This window comes from Panthera pardus, unplaced genomic scaffold (genome assembly GCF_024362965.1).
Source record: "Panthera pardus isolate Hobbes unplaced genomic scaffold, ASM2436296v1 HiC_scaffold_2, whole genome shotgun sequence".
Lineage (NCBI taxonomy): Eukaryota > Metazoa > Chordata > Mammalia > Carnivora > Felidae > Panthera > Panthera pardus.
Genome location: NW_026526765.1, coordinates 127,198,930 through 127,223,269, shown reverse-complemented (window position 1 = coordinate 127,223,269; position 24,340 = coordinate 127,198,930). Strand labels below are relative to the sequence as shown.

Sequence of the window (24,340 nt, the reverse complement as noted above, 5' to 3'; positions counted from 1 at the left end):
TAAAGGAAGTATTTTTAAAGAAAGTACTGAATAGTATTGAATTTCGTGAAAAAACACCAACCTAGAAACTTCTCTTTTAGCTGTCATTGGTCAGTTCTGCCCTGCTTTCTTAGAAAGTATATACAGATGGTGGCCAGACAGGATTTCTAACTTTATTACAAGCTTATGTTAATATAGTCATTGATTTTCTTTAAAAAAATTAAAAAAAAATTTTTTTTAATGTTTATTTATTTTTGAGACAGAGAGAGACAGAGCATGAACAGGAGAGGGTCAGAGAGAGGGAGACACAGAATCTGAAACCGGCTCCAGGCTCTGAGCTGTCAGCACAGAGCCCGACACGGGGCTCGAACCCACGGACCGTGAGATCATGACCTGAGCCGAAGTCGGCCGCTTAACCGACTGAGCCACCCAGGCGCCCCTAAAAAAAATTTTTTTTTAATGTTTATTTATTTTTGAGAGAGAGAGAGAGAGACAGACGGACAGACAGCGTGTTAGCTGGGGAGGGGTAGAGAGAGAGGGAGACACAGAATCTGAAGCAGGCTCCAGGCTGTGAGCTGTCAGCACAGAGCCGGATGCAGGGCTCGAACCCACGAACTCTGAGATCGTGACCTGAACCGAAGTTGGACGCTTAACTGACTGAGCCATCCAGGTGCCCCTAGTCATTGATTTTCTTATACTCATTTTTTTTTTTTCCCTGAGATTCTGGAATTTCTAGAACTTTATATCTATGACCAGGTATGCCCATGTAATGTGTGTGGGTCATCTGCTGAGTCATAGGAACCTTCCTCATCTTTGAAGGGGGTTTTCATTGAAATCTGAGGCAGTCAGGAGAAAGAGTAATGCAGAGTGCCTTACCTCAATCAGTGCCAAAAAGCAGAGACTACTGAAATCCTGTACAGCATCTACAACGTGTAGACACGATCTCTAAGCCCCAAACCTTCAGTATATGTAAGGAAGACAATGGATGAAATACATAAGAAGGTTTTAAAGTGCTCTTCTGGGAGAGGCCGAGACAGATAATTGTGACTTGGGGTCTGCTCTCACAATATATAAAACTGAAAGATAAATTGGATGCTTAACTACCTTAAAGTTTTACTAGATCTTTTAGAAACACTTCTGAGGTCCCAAATAGGTCATTTATGCCAGACAAAGAACTCCAGATTCTTTCCTAACTACCATGAAAAGATAAACCCTCACTTCCTAAATAGTATGACTGCTGGCTTAGAGAGACCCCAAGTCCATGCTGTGAGAAGAATCTTTTTTTTTAATCATCAAGGAACACAGCACCCATCGCTGTATTCTGATCATTACATCACCCAGTGGGAGGAACGCTACCATCATTGGTCTACCCCCTTCCTGCCGTGGTTGGGAAGTCAAGACTGGGAGGGAGGAGTAAGTACCCCAGGTGGGAGTGCTAGGCCTCAACTCCAAGAACATGTTCCCCTTCTCAGTGTCCGGACTTTCTGTATCTCAGGACTATTCAGGCACTTTTCCATAGCATTCTGCACGGGGTCAGAAGGATTTAAAGTCAAAGCATAACATCTCTTTTGTAAAGAAAATTAATTCAAACTAAAAATTACAATGCATGCTTTTTCTGAGCCTCAGGGATTTGGCCCAGGTAACTGCTGCGGTCCCTGCCAGCTCCAGCCCTCTTGGTCTCATGAAACATGGCTCCCTGGATCGTACCACCCCCGAATTTTTTTCTGACCCCATGCCCACTCTCCATATTCACAGCTCAGCATATTTTTTGTTTTATTATAACCCCGGATTTACAACTGCTCATAATTCTCATGGTTTCAATGAAGAAGACATTTCAGAACAGCAGGGTGGGCATGGCCCCCAGGTTTGTACTTGGTGCTTGAAGAAGATGAGGCACACTATGAGGGTAATGAAGATTTTTACCTCATTGATAGCCTACCAGTATCATAATTTTGAAGGCCTAAGATGCAGATCATTTGAGATCTGTACTCATTTCTCTAAGCACAGAAGACAGAAGTACATACAGCAGTTTTGGATCCTGATTCCTTGGCCTTTTCACAGCCCCTCAGTGAATGGTCTTCTGGACAAAGAGGGGAGCTGAGTGTGAAGGTTGGGTGACATGCCCCAGTCACATATGTGCCTGGAAGAAATATTTGAGGATAAGAACTTGGGTCCCAGAGAAGACTCCTACTCTGGGGATCTTTCCACAGGGCACACTGCCTGCGTGTTGGAGGATTTGATGACACTGTCCCTGTCATTTCAAGTCTGGTGGGTGGAGTGTTTGTTCTTACAGGTTCAGTTGTCATGGTTTTGGCACAAGACATTAAGCTAATTGGTTGCTTTAATGGGTCCTCAGTTAAAGAGGAGTTTATCATCTGATGTTTTCACTGAGTATTGAAAAAAAGGAGTTAAACAAAACCTTATTTATTCCATAGTCCCCCAATTATACAGTTGCTCTTCTAGTTCTGCCCCTGCAACTCCACAATGTGTATTGGTAGAGAGTTCAAAGAATCTTCAACGCTCAGAAGGCCTGGCTTGAAAAGACATGTGTGGTATACATGTCTTTCCCAAACATGCTTGAACCATTTACATGAAATAGTTTCTCAAAGAGAAGATCCCCCATTCTGTCTGAGATTGTGTGGGTTCCAAAAAGAAGTAAAGAAGACCGTGGAGCTAACTGGAAAATGGGTAGGATGTTTTAATGTTTTAAGAAAGTTCAGGGTACACAATAAATGAACATTATCACATCAGATGTGGGGGAAAGGCACAGGAAAAAAAATTATAATCGTTTTTCCTTTTTCTTTTTTAAAAATGTATTAAAAATTTTTTTCTAATGTGTATTTACTTTTGAGAGAAAGAGAGAGAGAGAGAGAGACAGAGAGACAGAGGCATGAGCGGGGGAGGGGCAGAGAGAGGGATACACAGAATCCAAAGCAGGCTTCGGGCTCTGAGCTGTCAGCACAGAGCCTGACATGGGGCTCGAACCCACAGACCATGAGATCGTGATCTGAGCTGAAGTCACTTAACCAACTGAGCCACCCAGGTGCCTCTAAAAGATTTTATTTATTTTAAGTGACCTCTATACCCACTGTGGGGGCTTGAACTCACAACCCTGAGATCAAGAGTCACATGCTCTTCCTACTGAGCCAGCCAGGTGCCCCCATTTTTTCTTTTCCTAAATTTTCTGTTACGCTTAATTTTTCTCTTGTAGTTAAACTTTTAAAATAAAAAAGTACAGGGCGCCTGGGTGGCTCAGTCGGTTAAGCGTCCGACTTCAGCTCAGGTCACGATCTCACGGTCCATGAGTTTGAGCCCCGCGTCGGGCTCTGGGCTGATGGCTCAGAGCCTGGAGCCTGTTTTGGATTCTGTGTCTCCCTCTCTCTCTGCCCCTCCCCCGTTCATGCTCTGTCTCTCTCTGTCTCAAAAATAAATAAACGTTAAAAAAAAATTAAAAAAAATAAAATAAAAAAGTACAGGAAACTTATTTTTGTATAATTAGCTTTTAGGTAAAGGAAAGAAATGGAAAAAGTATAACCTGACATCAGGGATTTGTCCTAAACACACACTTGGATCCTTTGGAGTCTCAGTTCTCTCTCCTCTGTAAAGTAGGAATGATGAACCTGCTACATGGTGATGTACTATTATTTGTAGCTGATACTCTTTAAGAAGATTTTTTTAAATGTTTATTTTTGAGAGGGAGAGACAGTGTGGGAGAAGGGACAGAGAGAGAGGGGAAGACACAGAATCTGAAACAGGCTCTAGGCTCTGAGCTGTCAGCCCAGAGCCTGGTGCAGGGCTTGAACTCATGAACCATGAGATCATGACCTGAGCCAAAGTCAGATGCTTAACCGACTGAGCCACTCAGGCGCCCCTAGCTGATACTCTTTTTTATTGAACATTATGTGTGAAGGTGCTGTGCTTTGTAATTGGTGCACATCACCTCCTTGTGTCCAAATGGAGTCTTTACCTAGCCAGTTCATGTAGCTTGTTTGGGGTTTGGGTACAGAGCCCAGGTTTTGGATTCCTCAACTAATACTCTTTCAATCCATTGCACTGCTTCTCATGTAGTAGGTTGTTTTTCGGTGTTCTATTCCTCTGAAAATCAAGTAAAAATTTAAATAAATTAACCAAGTTTATCCATTCCCCTATTGATGGACATTTAGGTTCTTGGCACTGTTTATTATTACTGTCAGTTTTTTAACAAGCATCTCTGTGTATCCTTGTGTACATATGTGAGAGTTTCCTTAGGTTATAGATCTAAAAATTTAATTGTTTGGGGGCACCTGGGTGGCTCAGTTGGTTAAGCGTCTGACTCTTGATTTCAGCTCAGGTCATGATCTCATGGTTCCTGAGGTTGAGCCCCTCGCCAGGCTCTGTGCTGATGGTGTTGAGACTGCTTGGGATTCTCTCTCTGTCTCTCTGCCCCTCCCTTGCTCTGTCTCTCTCTCAAAATCAATAAAACTTAAAAAAATATAATTGCTGGGGCAACTCTCTGGTATGCAGATTCACTTCCTAACCTGATATACAGATTAATAAATGAAGGTTCAGGGTTGTGAGAAGTCAGGGCTTGGGGACAGTCACATTGTAGCTCATTGCCAAGACTCTTTTTCATCAGAGAACCCTATCCATGCACGAGCCTAGAGTAACCTATAGTGAGCGGAGTCCTCATGATTTTCAGACTGATGCGAGCTGATTTTGAAGTGGTTGTGGAAGTGTGGGAAGGTGTACGTACAGTGTAGACATAATGAAAACGGGAATTAGCAAGTGGGCTGTCAGTCCAAGGTATGAGTACTTGAGGGCAAAAAGACCCATTTTTTACCAGAACTCACTCTCGATAGCACTAACTTGTAATGTCGCCAGTAATGTTGCAGGCTTATAACATGTCACCTTAAAAATTTACAACTATGCATAGCGTTAAATTCAAACCCAAGTTAATGAATGTCTGTTGTCTGAAAAAGGATACTTTGTGTTTAATTTCACAGATTGCATTTTCATTTAATTTCACAAGTCAAAAGGCTCCAGGTTGTGACAGAAACGTACCTATTTGCTGTCTCTGTTCCTGTACAGATGCCCGTGAAAACTGGTGCTGGTCAAGTTGGCTCAGGTTCTGCGCATGCTGGGACTGGCGGAACTGAGTTCAGATGTTGCGTGTCCACTTCAGCGGTGCTGGGGTTGGGATGTGCATGCCTCTTCTCTGCTCTACCGTCTCATCCAGCTGTATTTTAATCATCTCATTGCTTTCACTGGAGGAATCCTCTTGTCCACTGGTCTTTATAGGCAGAGAGAGTTCTATATATATTTGTCTGGGTAAGCAAATCGATAAGCTTTCAATAAAGCGTATCAGACCATTTCTTTGGCAGGACCGACAAGAACAGCTTGTGAAGCAGAGCTGTTTCCAATGGAGCATGAAAAGCTTTGAAATTTCTCAGTAATAGCAGAAAGCAATATTTGAAACCATCCCTAAACAGTTGTTTGTTTTCTTCTTCCCTAACCAAGTTTATAAAAATTTGGTCAGACAGGCGTTTTGTTTTGTTTTGTTTTAAAATATTTTCAGTGTCTTGTTATCTGCTGAATGCACATGTGTTCCTGCACTTTTTCTTTCACGATTGAAACTTTAAACCCTTCCCTTAAGTCCCTCTAAAAACCTTCCTTTGCCCAGTACGGTTTGCATATGTGAGAAGGGTTGAAGGGATCTGGACCCTGGAGAAACCTCACGATTTGAAATCTGCCTGAGTAGTTGTTCACCAGGAATGGCCATGGTTAGTGCCATAGGGGCTCTTTGTCTTTCTCTCCTACCAAGATTCCTCACCCCAAAAAGACATTGGTTAATTGGGGTGTTTCAGTTTAGTTAATCACATCATGAGTGCCTGTGAACATAGCAAGAAGCATGATTGAAGCGTTTATAAAAATTTGGCTCATAGTAAGTCCCATAATTTGTTTGAAAGAATTACCTCTTCGGTGACATTAAAAAAAAAAAAAACACACAAAGATTGTGGTTTATAACACCACACCTGGTCCAGATTGTACTGGATGAATCCATATTTGCTTCACTGTAAATGATTTTGAGGGTGGAATTCTTGGATTGCTTTCTGTCTTGTAAGCCCTTGACATTGTACTGGTACCTGTGTGCGCACAAACCTCCTGACATGGGAAAGGCCGGCTCAGCCTCCCACTGAAATGGAGGTTGGCTGCATTTATTCTGCATGTTCCTAGAATGAGGAAATGATATGACAATAAACAGAAATGCCCTTGCTGAAGAGAGAAGGGAAGCTGGTGTTTATCTGGTCAGGTGGTTTAGATTAGCCATGATGCGGCTCTGTATTATGTTACTTTAAATCATTGTGTCCCAACAGGACATAAATTATGAAGATTGTTACAGTATGTTTCATCCTATGTAAGATCAACAAATTGGAATAATTTTTTTATAGGAAAATCACAGTGCTTTTGGCAAGGCTATTGAAGCCTTTAATTTGACTTGAGTATTTCTAAAATATTATTGCCTAATATATAAAGTATGATTTGCATAAGGTATGAAATAATAAACTTTTGAAAACAAAAGGGAAGGATTTCTCTGTAGCAGCTGCATCAAATGGCAGAGCACTCCCATTCCATCCATATCTATATGTTTTCTTTGTCCCAGCGTCTTAGAGCCAGTTGTGTGCTCTTCCTCTAGTGGGATTGCAAATGAGCTGTGCAGGTCTTGGTGCAGACTTGGAGCTTTGCTGTGTGCTGCCTGCCCATCAGCCCTCGTGTGCACAGAGAAGGCAGCCGCTCTGTGGTGGAACAGAATGGGAGCCTGCTCTGAAGAGGGAAAACAGACTTTCCCATGCAGGACATGCAGGAAAACAAACCATTTTTTTCCTTTCTTTCAGGATATTAGGAATTACTAAAAAAAAACCAAAAAACAAAGCAAAACCCCAAACCCCCCAAGTCCAACTTGATCCACAGCTGAAGCCAAGGTAATTTATATAGGAGTATTGCAAAAAAAATTGACCTAAGTAAGCGCTTATTCTTTTGTTTCTTCTGTTCATTACTGTTTCCTGCATTGTGAGCCTTATTTGTGAATTTTTAACACAGAGACTTAAATTTTTTTCATTTGTATTCAGAATACAACTGAATTTATTTGGCCACACGGAGCAAATTTTCTAGATTAAAAAAAAAAGAACAGCTCAAAATTCCTTTGTGTGATATTGAAGCGGATTGGAACCTTTTCAGTGCACCACAGTAGCATGTGTTCTGTGCAAAGCGCTCTGCATGTTTTTATGAGACCTCCTCACACAGTGAAGTTAAATAGTAGAGCCTCCGATTCACAGGGACTAGGAGAGGTGAAGGAGGTTTAGGATTCGCTCAAGGCCAGAGAATGAGACAAAGCTGGGATTAGAATTTTGCGGGATGAAATGACACCATCCACCAGACCTTCTGAGTCTTTTGATACCAAAAACAGGGTAAGTGCTAAGTCTGTTTTACTCTCTGTGTGTCTCAAGCCCTGAGAATATTCTTAATTCATTAGTAATACTATTTAAAACACAGAAACAAGAAAGTCCCTAGTTTCAATCTGTTCACCATAGGAAGATCACTCCTTAAACCTCATCATAACAGGTTGAGGATGAATTCTGAATATATTCGTGGTTTGCTTTAGCTCAGTGTCTGAAGACTCTGACAGGTTCAGGGACCTTTCCAAGTTCACAACCTATGTGTGCACTTTGAAACAAATAAATACAGATGCCTTAAGAGATGGTCTCTTTCCTCACCAGGCTTCTTCTGGATTGACACTGTTTTCTGCGAAGTGGGTCTGGCAGGCTATTTGCTTGCAGTGATCCCTTGCAGCTGTCTATCACTGGAAGTCCTCTGCTATATTATCAGGATCCCTGATTAGGCTTGAATATTTGTATTTGAGTGATGTATTTTTCTTACAGGAAACATTAGCAAATGTTGCCAAAACTGTACTTAAAAACTCTTAAAAGAAGAATTGATTGCGTTTAGAACAAAGCAAAGGGAAGCCTAAGTATGAACTTGATGTTGTGACAGACCTTTTTATACCATCAGATATTTTGTGATGTCCAGTGAGATGAGACCCTGTTTTACAAAATGTGTACTGTTTGTAGAAGATGTATTTTCTGTACAGTTAAGCTAAATGAGGCGTTGCTTTGTTTCTTTAAAATAATTTTTGAGGCCTCCCTGACCCCTTGTCATGCCGTTTGGGGAGTAGGTGTTCTTTCTGCTCTAAGCCCCTGTTCTCTTCCTTCAACCCTTTTGGTTATTGTTGAAGGATCTCGACTTTGAGTTTAATTTTATATACTCCAGTTGTAGTGGGAGCTTTTTGCCTTCTCTCTCTCTTTTGAAAATTATCTGACAATTTCATGTCAGATATACACTAGAATTACATAGTTGCACCTCTTAAAACGAGCCATTTGATTATAAAGAAGAAAAGGTAAGGAGTAGGCTGCCATTTTGCCTATTATTTGATTTTTAAAAATGTATTTGGCCAGATCTTCTCTATATCTTAGTGGCTTGGATGTATAAAGTTAAAGCCTAGGGACATTTTTCTATATAGATTTGAATTTTTGTAAGTTTTATAATGATGACAATGCTAAGGGGCCTCAATTCTAATTCTTTAAGAATCTAATTCATAAATTCTAATTTGCTAAAACAAAACAAAACACTTGGGTAGTCTTTGTAATACCTCTTACCTCATGAGACTCCCGAAAGTGAACAAATAGGGATTATCAGCTGATTAGGAAAGACAGCCTCCAAGGGGGCTTTTCCAAAGCAACTGGCTGGCAGTAATGAACAGCCACAGTGAACAGTGAGGCATCAGAAGTTATTTGACATTGGGAAACTCCGGGTAAATGGCTTCTCTCATGGATTCCCCTTGGGGTGATTTTGAAACCCTGGTTTCCCTCTGCTTTAGGGGGAAAAGATGAACAGCAAATGGTCAAACGTGCTGATTCCAAGAGAGCAAAACTGAAGGATTGTGAGAAATTTTAGAAGCAGCTAATCAGGTGGAGCTGTTGGTATGCCGCATAGTAGCTGATTAGTAGCTGATGATGATGTGGGGAGATGTTATTTATTTATTTACTTATTTAACTTTATTTATTTATTTATATTTATTTATTTATTTATTTATTTATTTATGAGCATGACAAGATGGGTTTATTGAAGTTACTATGGATATCCCATGGGGAGGTGTAATTTAAACTTATGTGCAGAGAACTTTAGAAATAAGTAATGTCTTTTCACGGAAGAGATATTCTCAGCTTGTAATCATCTTGTCCAGAAAGCTTTTTAGGCACACATCAGATATGTGGTATCTATCTAGTTAGAGGACTTTCCCTAAAAGTGGAACAGAAATAATGAGCTCTTAGGTAAAATTGTGGGTGAAGGTGTTTATGTTGGTTAAACTCTGCTGCCTGGAGAAGAATAGATACTCTTCCGTAGACCTCTGTCAAAGAGTTGTTTTCCTACCCTGGGAATTTAGTCGTAATTTACTAATGTAATTATAAATCCTAGTTCTGCAAAAGAAAATTATTTTGCAGCTTGCTTCATTTAACAGTATATGTTGAAGGTAGTACCATGTAATTAGCTAAAAGCTGTCTTATTTTTCTGAATGGCTGTTTAGGATATTAGGGTAATTGCCAAAAATGGTGACTTAAGAACTTTTCTTTTTTTTTATTAAGGCTCTGCACTGTTATGGTTCTGTGAGCACAGGTTTTGAAGGTAATGTGTAGGAAGTGAGCCTGCTATCTCTCAGGTAGTATACTTATTACCACCAGCTGAAAGGGCACTAACTTAGCCTACAGCGTTGTAGAGCAGGCTGCTCTTTCAGTAGCTTGTGGGCATTGTCTCAGGTGTCTGGGGAAGCCACTTTTAAGTTCAGAGTGGGATATTCTTGGCTTGAGTTATTGGAGATGTTGCATTCTGTGGTGGATCAAGTAGAGGCAGGTAGAGTAGCAGCCTGGGACTGGTGAGGGTTGTATCTATCCCCAGACACATATACGGACTGCCTAGGGGGTGGTCCTCAGGTAAGATCTTTAGTCTGGCTCTTCAGGGAGACATGGGTCACGTGCTTGGCTAAGATGCTTACTGACAGAGTGCCGGTTCCACTGGAAATCTTTCTATGAAGAAGATCTACCCACTGGAAGATTTCCACTGGAAATCTACCCACTCAGAGAAAGTTTTCCATATGTTTCTGATTTTTCTCATCCTTGCAAGGGTGAATTTCTTTGGTCTTCCAGTGGTTCTTATACTAGGTTCAGAAAGGAATTCTTCCTGTCCGGGCCCTAGACACTATAATGTTAAAGTGTTGCTGATGATAATAATCACTAGCATTAACTGAGTGCCGGATAGAATGCCCAGTAAACTGCAAAGTATGTTAAAGAAATTACATTTTTACGTAAGAAGAAACTGAGGCTCATTTCAAATGTTAAGTGCTTTCTCAGAGATCAGATAGCTAGTAAATAGCAGCACTAGGATTTCAGTCTAGGTCTCTGACCCTAACGTTTTTGCATTTGACCAGTTGTGCAGTGTGCTCAAAATAAGAGTGACACTTGGGAGGAAAAAAAGCATGGATCAACTACCCCTTTGGTTGTGTCTGTTCCTCACAATTCTCATGTCGCTAGTCAAGGGTATTCTTCTGTTGCCTGCAGTGGCTAGAACAGTTAACAGTCTTTTTCATGAGAAAGTCACGGTGAGTCACATAATGTTCTGGGGCAAAGGACGCCTTTCCTTGGTGCACCGAGCAATGTTTATGTGATGGATCAGTCACCAATACTAAGGGAAGGTCCCGTCCTGTGACATGTGCGTGCTTGGCAATGATCTTGCTATGCATTTTGCTTAATAATTTTCATTATTTTTAATTAAAGTTGAAGAAGTGCAGACTCTAGCTGAAATTAAGGTAGGTTGTATTGCCGGAATCTGGTAATTACTTTAATTGATCACAAGATAGTTTCCTTGATCACCAATTAGACTAAATTGCCGATCATGTTTCAAGACGTGAAGAAATGCCCAAACTGATTTATGTAATAGTGTTTTCATTTCTCATCAGACGTAAATATCATTTCCTTCCATAGCAATTGTGTTTTATAAAAGAAGAGTTCTAGGCCTACAAACGTAAAGGTGATTCATAAACAATAGAGTTCTAATTCATTGAATGGGTAAAGGAAGTATTTAGAGGCTTAATGGAGATTGTACTGGGGAAATTACTTTGGAGTCGCTGGTGCTCATTTTCTTAGTGGGAGATGTGTTCTTTTTTAGTGCGTAATTAAAATAGTCTATAATCAAAATATAAAAGGCAGCAGATTTAAAGAACATATATCAAAGAGAATTGCTCTGAGTAATGAAAGATTTGTATTGTAAGTGTGTGCTAGAAGTTAAGTCTTAGAACTTAATAAATGATACATGTTATTTGGACTGAAGCTGCTTTTTAAATTCAGGGTGCTTTTAAACATTTCACAGATTGATACAGGATTTTTGTTTTGGTTTTGTGCATCTGATAGTCTTTCATATTTTCATGGAATAAAATGAAACAAAAGGAACTTTAAGAAAAATTAAAGTTCCCAAAGAATACTTGATTTGGGGTTCACGGAAAAATCTTTTAATTGCTGATGGTTTGGAGATTTCCAAATGACAAACTTCATTGGTCTAATTTACGGTGATTGTAATGCTTACATTCCTTAACATGGCAGAGTGACTTAAAAAGTCATACTTCATCATGCATTCATTGACTTGTTCATAAAATGTTTGTAATTTGCAATAGAGGAAAGACTGAAACTATTATCAGCCATTATATGTTATTTGTTGGCCATATGTTTGTTTGAAATGTCCGTGGCTCAACAGAACATGGCTCATAGACAAACTATGCTGTAAATTGGCACTAAAAACCCACCTAAACAGGTAGGCCTATGTTAAGAAGTTAACATGAGCCAAAATATTTTAATATGAACCATGTTGCATACACTGTAGTATCTCAGCTCCCTTTAGAGTGAGATCTTCATTTGCATGGCATCTTTGTTTTTTTTCCAAACTAACTTTTAAAAATAGAACAGGTATATGTGTGGTACAAATTCAGAAGGCAACCAAGGGTCTAGTAACTCTTTTCCTGTCCCTGATTCTCAACCATCCAGTTTCTCTTCACCTGCTGTCATTCGCTGTTACCAGTTTCTCATGTGTGGTTGCAGAGATATTAATGCATGTAGTTTCTTCTCTTTTTGTACAATTCAGACTATTGTTATGCATTTGTTTTTCATTTAGTAATATGTCTTGGAGGTTTTTCCATGTCAGAAGATAGTTACTTGATTCTTTTCAGTGGCTGCATAGTACTCCAGTGTGTAAATGTACCCTCATCTATTTAATCAGTTTTTTACTGATGGACCTTTGGCTTTTTCAAATCTATGACTCTTACAAGCTGTGCAGCAGTGACCATTCTTATAATTTATGTATAAGTGTGTCTACAGGACTAATTTCTAGATGTGTAGTTGTCTAGCTGAAAGGCATGGGTGTTTTTAATTTTGATGAATGTTGTCAAATTTTCTTCCAGAGTGATGATATCAGTTTATGTTCACCAGAGACATGAGTGCCTTTTCTCCCCTGTCTTCATCAACAGAATATTATCAGACTTTTTGATCTTTACCAAACTGATAGATTTAACTTAGTTTCCCACCCCCACCAACTTTCCTGAGATACACTTGACTTAAAACTTAGTATTCAGTTTGTACTTCTTTTATCATGTATGACTTTGAGCAGTTTTCATGTTTAAGAACCATTTGATTTCTTTTGTTATCTGTTATGTCCTTGGCTCATTTAAAAAAATTGGGTGGTTGATCTTTTTCATATTAATTTGTAGGAATTATTCATGTTGAGGAAGTATGTACTGCAAGTACAGCTTACTGTTTGTCTTTTAATTTTGTTTGTTGGTTTTTATTGCCATACAGAAAAAAAATTTAATGTAGTAATATTTACCTGTTTTTTAGTAGTGGTGTAAAGTTTTCTGCCTATAGAATTCATACATTTCTTGTTAAGTTTATTCCTAGATAATTTTTGGTGCCATTTTAGATGGGATCTTTTCTTCCAATATAGTTTCTAATTAGTTGTTAGTATAAAAAGGCGTTTTTGGTTTTTTTTGGCTTGGCTTTACTTGGGAATCGTCTTGACTTTGATGGGAATATTCTACTATTTCCCTTTTAAGAATAATATTACCTTTTGGACTGAGACTGTGTTCCTTTATTTAAAGAGGGGTCCAATTTGGGTTCTTACTAATTGTTGTTATGATGAACAAACAGTGATGATTACCCATGTAGCCAATTTTGGTATGTACATTTTGATGCTGTGGTTACATGTTCCTGTATTACCCTCCAAATATAAAGCAATTTTTGTACTCATTACTTGCTATAAAGAGAACACAATTGATAACAACAAAAAGAGAGGCCATATAGTCTTATTTCATTAAGAGTTTTAATACATAAGAAATACTGAATTTATCAAATATCTTTTCAGAATTTGTAGAAGTCATGATTTTTCTCTTGGTTAATATGGTGAAATATATCATTATATTTCTTATATTGAGCATTCCTTAGAATAAATCCCATTTGTTCATGGTGTTTTGCTAGGTTTTGTTTATTAAGATTTTACTTAATGTGAGATCAATCTATAGTTTTATTATTATACGCTATCTTTGTGGGAATTTGGAGACAGTGTTATGGTAGTTTATAAAAATAATTTGGATATGTTCCACTTTTTCTGTGCTCTGGAACAGTTTAGTTAGTATTAGGGTTAACTCTGCTTTCAAGGTTTTGTAGAATTTTTCTTTGAAATGCCTGGGAACTGTTACTTTTTGGTGTCACTCTCATTTGTATGTTTTTGTCTTCTGGGATCAGTTTTGATAATTTTTATGAAGGAACTATTTTACCTATGTTTCGAAATTTATTTGTATAAATATTTGTATCTGTTTAAAATTACTTTTCTCTATGTTTTGAAAAAAATTTTAAATGTTTATTTATTTTGAAAGTGAGCAGGGGTGGGGTAGGGACAGAGAGAGAGAGAGACACAGAAGATCCAAAGCAGGCTCTGCGCTGATAGCAGTGAGGTTGATGTGGGGCTTGAACTCACAAACCATGAGATCATGACCTGAGCTGAAGTTGGATGCTTAACTGACTGAGCCACCCAGGTACCCCGAAGTATCTTATTTTCTGTTACATAATTTTTACAGCTTTTGGATTTATTAGTTCTGCCATTTTTCTTTCATGTTCATTTACATCTGCTGTTCTCTTTATAGTCATTCTTGTTCTCCTGCCTTCATTAATTTTTATTTATTTGTTTATGAATTTAATTTATTTGTTTTTACTCTTTCATTTTCTTAAGCATGTAAAGATGTTTATTCTGATCATTGCTTTACACATATCCTGTATGTAGTGCATACATTATTAATTTCTATTCAGTTTCAGTTGTGATTTCTTCTTTTAATCAAGAATTTAAAAGGAGGACTTAAAAAAATTTCCAGGTAGTACTTTTTGCTACTTTTTTTAAAAATTTAATCAGAGGATGTCATCAGCACTGTTTCTACTTTTTGGAATTTATTGAGATTTTCTTTGTGGGCCAATATATGTTCAATTTCTGTGAGCATTCAGTAAATATTTTATTTTATTTAAAAATTTTTTTAAATGTGTATTTATTTTTGAGAGAGAGACAGAATGCGAGTAGGTTGGGGCAGAGAGAGAGGGAGGCACAGAATCCAAAGCAGGCTCCAGGCCCTGAGCTGTCAGCACCGAGCCTGACACGGGGCTTGAACTCTTGAGCCTTTGAGCTGTGAGATCATGACCTGAGCTGAAGTTGACCACTTAACCGACTGAGCCACCCAGGCACCCCTCTACCTCATTGATTTTGTTGCTATGTTATTTGTAGTATAGCTATTCATAATTATTCAATCCTCATTGAAGATACACTTTATACATTAAAAAAATTTTTTTTTACGTTTGCCTGTGTCTTTATTTCCAGCATTTGAGGTTTGCTTTGTGATTCATGTAGTTTTCTCTTCTTCTTCTTCATTTTTTTTTTTGATAGGGGATAGGGGCAGAGAGAGATTCTTAAGCAGTCTCCATGCCCAACCCAGAGCCCAATGAGGGCTTCTTTCCCACGACTGTGAGATCATGACCTGAACCGAAATCAAGAGTTGGGCACTCATTCAAACCCTTTTTTCTTTTTAAGTTTTATTTATTTTTCTTTTTTAAGTTTTTATTTATTATGCAGTAATCTCTGCACCCAATGTGGAACTCGAATTCATGACCCTGAGATCAGGAGTTGCATGCTCCACCACCTGAGCCAGCTAGGTGCCCCAATGTTCTCTTCTTTTCAGTTGGATTATGGCTCTTTATGTTTATTGATTGGAAAGATGTTTGGTCTTGTTAACCATGACAGAGCCGATATAATTTTTTCTCCCTTCATTTAAATCATGATGGGTTTGTGTTTTCTTTGCTTCATTTGAATTGTGTTTTCTTTGACCTAATTGTGAATGCTTTTATTATTATTTTTGTTTTTCTTGTGGACGCTATTATACCTATAATTTTACACAGCATACTTAATCCTTTATTTCTTTAGATTGCATTTATTTTATTTTATTATTTTATTTTTTAAGTTTATTTATTTTGAGAGAGAGAGAACCAGCGGGAGAAGGGCAGAGGGGGGACAGAAGATCTGAACTGGGTTCCACACTGACAGCAGGGAGTCCAATGCAGGGCTCAAACTCATGAGCTGTGAGATCATGACCTGAGCCAAAGTTGGACGCTCAACTGACTGAGTCACCCAGGCAGCCCTTCAGACAACATTTCTTTAGATAGTGATATTCCCACTGAGCAATATCAAAATTGAATTTCTACTTTCTTCTACTTTCCCTTCACCATGCAGTTTTGTTTCATTTTATTTTTAGTTTGAGTGCTTTAAATATACTTTGGATCTTTCAACTTTCAGACTTTTTAAACTTTCATTTACCTTTTCCATTTCTTCCCCTTTTCTTCCATCTCTTCTAATAGCTAATAACATTGCATTGCATTTCATGACTACAGTCCCTGCAGTTGTTTTAAATATATTCCTAGAGCTGAGTCAGTTTGTTGCTTACTGTCTGTACCTTTGGTACCGTTTTTCCATCCATCTGTAGTTACTTATATTTCATCCTTTAATAAAAATTTCCATAGAAAGGATGAAGAGGATGCATTACATTTGAACAACAGTTTAGTTGGGTATAAAATTCTTTGCACTTTGGTTTCCTTAAGTCTTTATAGGCATTGCTCCTCTGATTTCTGTGTTAAATGTTGGCACGTGGAAGTTTGAAGTTGGCCAGGTTATTTTTCTTTGTATAAATGAATTGATCCTTTTGACTAGATGCCAAAAGGATTTTTAAGTCATCAAATTCACTAACTTCACTGGGATGTGTAGAAATGGTTGAATTCTTACAATCAATAGATTTAAATCTTTTATTTCTGGGAAAATTTTTGAGTTATATCTCTAATTTCTTTCTGTGTTTGTTCTCTTACTCAAAAAAGTTACCTTTATGTTAGATCTACTTTGTCTTCTGTACTTATTTTTAATTCTTATAAACTCTTATCAATTTCTAGTTCATTTTGTCCATCTTCTCAGACCTATCCTCTAAGCTTCTCACTGGATCGTTAGTGGTGTCTATTCTGCCTTGGGCTCCTGGCAGTTTTCTTTGGTGGAATGGTTTTAGAAAGCCTGTACTTTTAGCTAGCTCAAGGCTTTTAGGTTCCAACTGGCATTCTGGTAACAAATAGCTAGGGCTGTAAAAAGAAATCTTAGAAAGAAGGGACAGATGCTTTTCACCATCTGCCAGTTTTGCTGTTTATTCCTGTTCCTTCTTTATTAATGCCACATAATCAGAATTCCCTTTTGAGGTTTTGCTTTTTTCCTCTCCACTCATTTCACTTCTTTGCAGAAATCCTTTTTACTTTAATTTGAATGAGTATTGTTATGCATGTTTTTAATTTGTGGATTTAAAAATATTTGGGGGATTATTTGGTTCTGTTATATGGAAGAAGGATTATGAAATTGTCTCCTTGCTCCCAGAGCAGAAGCAAGCGTTCTCTCCCTAGGGAAGAATTAGTAGTAGATCCTGTGTAAATGGTTTATTGGGCTTTGTGATATTTAATTAAATGCAAATATTAGGTGACAGTTGAAATATGTAAAGCAGAGGAATACACAGATTTGGAGGATCTTTGGAAGTGCCCTTTATTTTCCACCCCTTTTACGCCCTATGTAGGTATGGTAGGTTTTTCTTTGGTCAGTGCACCTCTTAGTGTATGAGTTTTCTCTTTAAGTCCTATCTGTTATAGAGTAGATTTTGCTACCATGCTGAGAGCATGCTGGTAATTAAAAATTTGAGGAGCGCTTCTGACTATGTTCAAATCATCCCCTTGATCCACTTGGTTCTTTGGAAATAGTAAGGGATGCTAAATGTCACTTTGGACCTTTAGGGTAACATAGTTGAAAGAAATTGTGGCCACAGGGTTTAAGAGCTTGGGTAACTGACTTTGCCCACCTAATTTCTTATCATTAAGCTGTTTTCCTCAGTCAGTGTGCATCAGGGTATTACTCCATAGTATATTCTCTATTTGTCTAGGATTTATGACATGTGGGAAAAGGAAAATGCCATTCTTCTGGGAGACACCAACTGGAATATTCGATTTACACGACTGTGATTCTCACTTATCGTTGCATTCTATAGGGTTTATCATATGCAGTTTGGCCAGAGCAGTGCATGGTAGCAGTGTGTGCCATTGCTGATCTCTTACTTGGGGCCAGGAGCTGTGCTGAGTGCTTGTATGTCACCCATCTCATTTTTATTAGGGTGACTACATACTGCTTTTTATTATGATCCCCAGTTTACTGACCAGAGAACCGAGGCTCACGTGACAGTTTGTAGAGTTGGAATTTAAATTCAGCACTTTCTGGTTCAAAAGCCCCTGCCCCATGGGGCGCCTGGGTGGCTCAGTCGGTTAAGCGTCCGACTTCAGCTCAGGTCACGATCTCACGGTCCGTGGGTTCGAGCCCTGTGTCGGGCTCTGGGCTGATGGCTCAGAGCCTGGAGCCTGCTTCCGATTCTGTGTCTCCCTCTCTCTCTGCCCCTCCCCTGTTCATGCTCTGTCTCTGTCTCAAAAATAAATAAACCTTAAAAAAAAAAAACAAAAAAAACAAAAGCCCCTGCCTCTAATGACTGTATTACTATCTCTCAGGGGGAGTGCTTAACTTTGGAAGCCTTTTAAAGCTAAACAAGAGTACAGCGTTATAGGCAAACAGACTAAAAATTCTCATTATACATCATTTAATGCAGGTTAATTCTGTATTTGAATAAGATTTTTTTCAGTTTATTTATTTATTTTGACAGAGAGTGTGAGCAGGGAAGGGGCAGAGAGAGAGAGAGAGGCAGAGAGAGGGAGAGAGAGAATCCAGAGCAGGCTCCGTGCTGTTAGCACAGAGCCCGACACGGGGCTTGATCTCATAGAACATAAGATTGTGACCTGAGCCGAAATCAAGAGTCCAGTGCTTAACTTACTGAGCCACGCAGGTGCCCTGTATTTGAATAGGTAAAACAGACTTTCACTTTTGACTTGTTCTTCCCCTCACATAACCTAGATAATCAGATTATGAAATGAGAAGAGGTAGGGGAGTGAATATTGTTTTCCACTAATAATTCCATACATGGTTAAGTGGATTTTGCTTGCATGTTCTTCCTTTTCCTGACAGGTAAACCTTCAGGCCTTTAATATCAAAATGGGAGTCTTGATCCTGAATAAAATCATTCTGTGATAGGAATCATAATGAGTGACACAGAATGGATTAAAAAATGGCATCTTCTAGGGGCACTTGTAACCCAATGTTTATAGCAGCACTTTCAACAATAGCCAAATTATGGAAAGAGCCTAAATGTCCATCAACTGATGAATGGATAAAGAAATTGTGGTTTATATACACAATGGAATACTATGTGGCAATGAGAAAGAATGAAATACGGCCTTTTGTAGCAACGTGGATGGAACTGGAGAGTGTTACACTAAGTGAAATAAGCCATACAGAGAAAGACAGATACCATATGTTTTCACTCTTACGTGGATCCTGAGAAACTTAACAGAAGACCATGGGGGAGGGGAAGGAAAAAGAAAAACGGTTAGAGAGGGAGGGAGCCAAAACATAAGAGACTCTTAAAAACTGAGAACAAACTGAGGGTTAGTGGGGGGTGCGAAGGAGGGGAAGGTGGGTGATGGAACTGAGGAGGGCACCTGTTGGGATGAGCACTGGGTGTTGTATGGAAACCAATTTGACAATAAATTTCATATTTAAAAAAAATGGCATTTTCTGTATTTATCACTAACTTGGAAGTCCACTCTTCTGTCAGTTGGGTGATCTGAAAAACATGGCTCAGCTAATATCAGATTGGATTTTCTGGATATGGGTAATAAAATTGAATATTTGTTTATGTGGCTACAATGGGTACTGCCCTGTGAATTCTATAAATTTGTAGCTAATGTGCCATTACCTTAGAGTCTTACCGAGTATTTCTGCTTTCTGGACACATGAGAGACAGACCCTCGTATTGTTAGCGATTGCCTTCATAAAAATTGGAAAACAAGCAAAAGGAAAAAAGTTTATCATCCTCTCAGAACAGGTTTGCCTTCCACTTAGCACAATTAGGTGTGCACTTTCCCTGTTGTATGAAGACAGAGCCCTGCAGGTCTGCACTTAGGCCTGTGGCCAAATCTGCGTCCCTGTGCTCCGAGGAGGTCCACTTTCTGTTCCTTATGGCCGTGCTGGGCAACAGCGAGAAGACCCACAGCAGGCAAGACAGTCTTTCCTGTTTCACTCTAGATGTCAAAAAACAGTCTTTTATCCTTTCCTGTCTTCTCTGGGAAATGGGATGGGGAAGTTTTTCATTTCTGCCAGTGCTTTTGCTTAAGACACACTTGGAAGTTATTTTTCCATAGTCTTGGGGTCGATGCCTTAGTTTGCAACCCAGTCACCAAACAAAAGGAGTGATGATACTGGAAAAGTAACCCATAAGATTGGGATCCAGGTAGTGAGATCCAGGGCACTAGGTTGAAGGGAAATTATTCCCGTGCTATTTTGGAGGGTCTTGTCCTGAGGACAATTAAACAGTCCAGACAGGTCACTGGGTGAGACCAATTTCCTGGTTTGTTTATTTGAGCCTGATTGTTTTTCACTGTTGAGCAGCAGTTCACGGTCCTGCTACACCATTCCCCAGCTCTCTGGAAAGCAGTCCCTTTCATATTTGATTTCTCCAGGCTTCCCTAAGGATCCTAGCTTTGTCTTCATCTGGCTGGATTGCTCTGGTCTCTCTCTGTCTCAGGTCCAGGGTAGAGGGCAGTGCCACTAATCAGTTTCAGCTCCATCTCATGCAGGCATTTGGCTTTATGTCCCGAGTTGCCCTGCAAGCCGAGAAGATGAATCACCACCCGGAATGGTTCAATGTGTATAACAAGGTAACTAAATTGCCTTATTTGGGGATCACCTTAGCTATGGGGTTCAGGAAACTTCATTCTTCCTTGTCATCCTCTGCAGCCAAGTGTCATTGTGCTTTATGAAAGTGTTCTTTCTCATTCTTTTGCTGAGAATCCCTGTGTATTATTGCAAATTAGTAACAAATTTTCATATCTGCTCAAGAGAGCAATGACAAAGCTCTATTTTCATGCTTGTCTTCTATTGAAACTAATAGGAGCGAGTTGGGCCAAGTTGGGCTTCTGGATTACACTTGAAAATCAGCCAGGCAGATAAATTTGTGCAAGAAATCGTAGCAAATAAGAAAGATAGGGCCTCGTTTGTCTTATTGAAATAAATATGCTCAAGAACTGTGCTTTAAATAATAACTGTTTATTAAATTCTGTATTCTAAGTGGGAACTGGCTTTCTAAAGACAAAGAGCAGGTGAAAAAGATTTTATGTAGTTTTTTAGGGGGCACAGTAGGGACAGTCATGGTACCCCCTGAAAAATGTCCTTGCCTTTATGGCCATGACATTTGGAATATCTTATCATCTAGATTTCTATGCAGTTCTGTTTTCTCTTTAAAAGTCCTCTTTGAAAAAAGAGAAAATTTCCTGATGTAGTTGGGATTTATTAGAGTAATTCAGAACATGCAGGTACCACGATAAACTTTTCTTTCCTAGTTTCCTCTCTTTGTCCATAATTTTGCTTTTGCTTTTTAATTTATTTTTCAAGAAGTGACAGTCTGTTCCTCCACCCCACCCCCACCCCACTTCCCTAATTTGGAAATGGGCTTTTCTGAACGTGGTTGCTAAGATATTACATTTGATAGCTTGGTTTTTCTCAGTGGCCTGAAAATAGTCATGTAATTAAAGTAATGGGAGTTAAAATGGAACCTTAGTCTCTCTCTCTCTCTCTCTCTCTCTCTCTTTTTTTTTTTTTTTTGAGAGACAAGATTTGAGATGCTGGCAGCTGAATTGCCCTTCATATGAGAGGACCTTTTTATCCCTGGGCGGCTGCTGGGCCCAGCCTGAAGCAGACTCTGTCCCTGGAGTTTACTGGGTTTTGGAAATGCTGTGATGATTTGTAATGTAGTATTTTGTAAATCATTTAACCTCCCTAATTCTCAAATGTGAATGTGAATAATAGATTGATTTCTGAACCACCAAAGATGAGTACCATGAATTGCAAGCTACAGGTTTTAAAAACTACCTTTGTGTCTCTTAGGTGCAGATAACCCTAACCTCGCATGACTATGGTGGACTGACCAAGAGAGATGTGAAACTGGCCAAGTTTATTGAAAAAGCAGCTGCTTCTGTGTGATTTCTTCCAAAATGCATGTCAAACCCTGTACACATCTTAGTTGTCATGTATGTTGAAGGCAGTTTACGTGAACAAATTAAGTTGTAAATTTAAGCTCGCCTTTTGCACAGTCTTGTACAATCAATCAGTGCTTAATTACAAAATGATTTAAACTTGAGCCTGAGGTATTTTTCATTATTTCTAATTGTAAACATGAGGCAAACCAACCAAGGTAATTATATTCATAATAGTCAAAGAGAGAAATAGCATTCTTTCTCTGTTTTGTTTTGTTTTTATTTTTGAGAAAGAGAGAGAGAGAGAGCGCATGCATGGGCAAGTGGGGGAGGGAGAGAGGGAGACATGGAATTTGAAGCAGGCTCCAGGCTCCGTGCTGTCACTGCAAAACCCCATATGGGGCTAGAACTCATGAACTGTGACATCATGACGTGACATGAAGTGGGATGCTTAACCTACTGAACCACCCAGGCACCAGAGAAATAGCATTCTTGAAGACCAGAAATTGGGATGGGGGGTATTCACACATTTTATAACCCAGAAATCCAAGTGATTATGGTGACTTTGCCAATGCATTGTGTTGGAGGATAGTTGTACGGTAGAAAAACAGTGAACCCTGTAGGTAAAGGGTTTTAACTGCATACAGTAATTCTTATGATGCCAAAGTTGATTTGGATTTTAGCTGCTATTATACCTATGTAATTAATTAGGTTACAGAAGTCACGAAAATTGGGTAAGCTTTCTTGTGTTTTATCATTTTCAGACAGGGAGTTGAAGAAGAGGACAAGTGTCTTATCCATGGCTTCTGGCAACATGGGGCAGTATAAGGACTCACTGTCACAGTGACCAACTTGCCAGGTCATTATTTGACTTATTGAGTGAAGGAAGAACCAAGGTCATTTTTAAAAATCATTTGCCATTTGTGACTCCTGAACTGAGGGTCTGTAGCCACTGATTTAGAAGTTACTGAGCTTTTATCTAATGATAAGCTCTGTTTGTTTTGTGTGTCACTGACAGGAGTAAAATGGAACATAAAGTAATCTATTATTTAAAAATTGCAATAATAGTGTTCTGTGAAGGAACTCAGGAATGTACCTATTAATCATATTAGAATGGAGATTAAAATAATTTATATATAGGGGCGCCTAATCATCCAACTGTTGGTTTTTGGCTCAGCTCATGATCTCGGTTTGTGAGTTTGAGCCCTGCACTGGGGATTCTCTCCCCACCCCCCAAAACAAATAAATAAACTTAAAAATTATATATATATAATACATATATATATATAATTTATTATACATATATAATTTAATATATAATTATATATTATAATATATATAATTTTTTATATATAAAAACATATATATCCATATATATGCCTATAAATATCTGTCATTTGAATATATATATCTGTCCAAGGAACATGTGTTCATCCCTTGAAGCATTATGGTGGTAGGATTTAACAGGGATCATCTTTGTAATCCACCTCATTTCAGAGACCAGAAAAATCAGTATGCTATGATAAGCAAACCTTCCCCTCCTCACCCAACCCTGGCCCCAGTCAGAGAAACCACATGAGAACAGGACAAGGAGGCTGAGCTCTGGAAAGCCAGTTTTTGCTAGGTCTCTTGGCCTAGGTGAGACAGGTATTGTCAGTTCGCCCTGTGGATATGGAGTGTGCGGGGAAGGAAGAGAGATAAGAGCCACCCAGGTTCTGTGGCTGCTGAGAGATTCTGCTTCTTAGAATTTTTTTTAGAGGAAAAGGCAAAGCTGTTGGTTTTTTTTAGATTTTATTTTTTAAGTTATCTTTACACCCAACGTTGGGCTCAAACTCACAACCTCAGATTAAGAGTCACGTGCTCTACCGACCGAGTCAGCTGGGTGCCCTAAAGCTATGTTTTTTGTAAAGTCTTTCCTATATTGTAGATTGAGGAACTTTTATACATTTTATTACCAAAGATTTTTAGCTCAGTGCTTCAGTTTTTTCACATGAATTTTTAAACATGAAAAAATTTAAGCATATAATAAAGGGAATCGTACATTGAACCCTTATGTACTCAGATTTAACAATTACCAAGAATTTACATCAGTTACTTCGTATAATTCTCCATTTCTCTCTTCTTTGCTAAAAAGCTTTAAAATAGCTTAAAAACTAGGAATGCCTGGGTGGCTCAGTCAGTTGAACATCCGACTTCAGTTCAGGTCATGATCTCTTGGTTCATGAGTTTGAGCCCCGCGTCAGGCCCTGTGCTGACAGCTTGGAGCCTGGAGCCTGCTTCGGATTCTGTCTTCCTCTCTCTCTGCCCTTTCTCTGTTCACACTCTGTCTCTCTCTCTCAAAAATAAACAAACATTAAAAAAATTAAGAAAAAATGCTTAGAAACTTAGTCTCAGCATGTCATTTTACCCTTACATCCTTCATAAATATCACTAGAAAATATGGTCATTTTCTTGTATAAACCATAATGCTACTATTATACCGAACAATATAAACCACAATTTCTTGATATCACCCAGTACCCAAGCAAAATCAAATTTCCTGGAAGGTTAAG

General features: G+C 38.8%; 1 protein-coding gene across 4 annotated transcripts in view; it reads left to right on the top strand.

Annotated features, from left to right (window-relative positions):
• The window catches only part of PCBD2 (pterin-4 alpha-carbinolamine dehydratase 2), a 78,961-nt gene that overhangs the window by 30,045 nt on the left and 24,576 nt on the right, over positions 1 to 24,340 (top strand). Inside the window, exons 3-5 of one of the 4 annotated variants that reach the window (XM_019421953.2) lie at positions 20,379 to 20,474; positions 21,700 to 21,842; positions 22,553 to 24,293. In XM_019421953.2, coding sequence (XP_019277498.1) covers positions 20,379 to 20,474; positions 21,700 to 21,795 — 192 coding nt within the window. In that variant the 3' untranslated portion in view covers positions 21,796 to 21,842; positions 22,553 to 24,293. Of the gene's footprint in view, positions 1 to 20,378; positions 20,475 to 21,699; positions 21,953 to 22,552; positions 24,294 to 24,340 lie in introns of those variants that run through there. The other 3 variants (XM_019421954.2, XM_019421952.2, XM_019421955.2) reach the window with 3 other exon arrangements.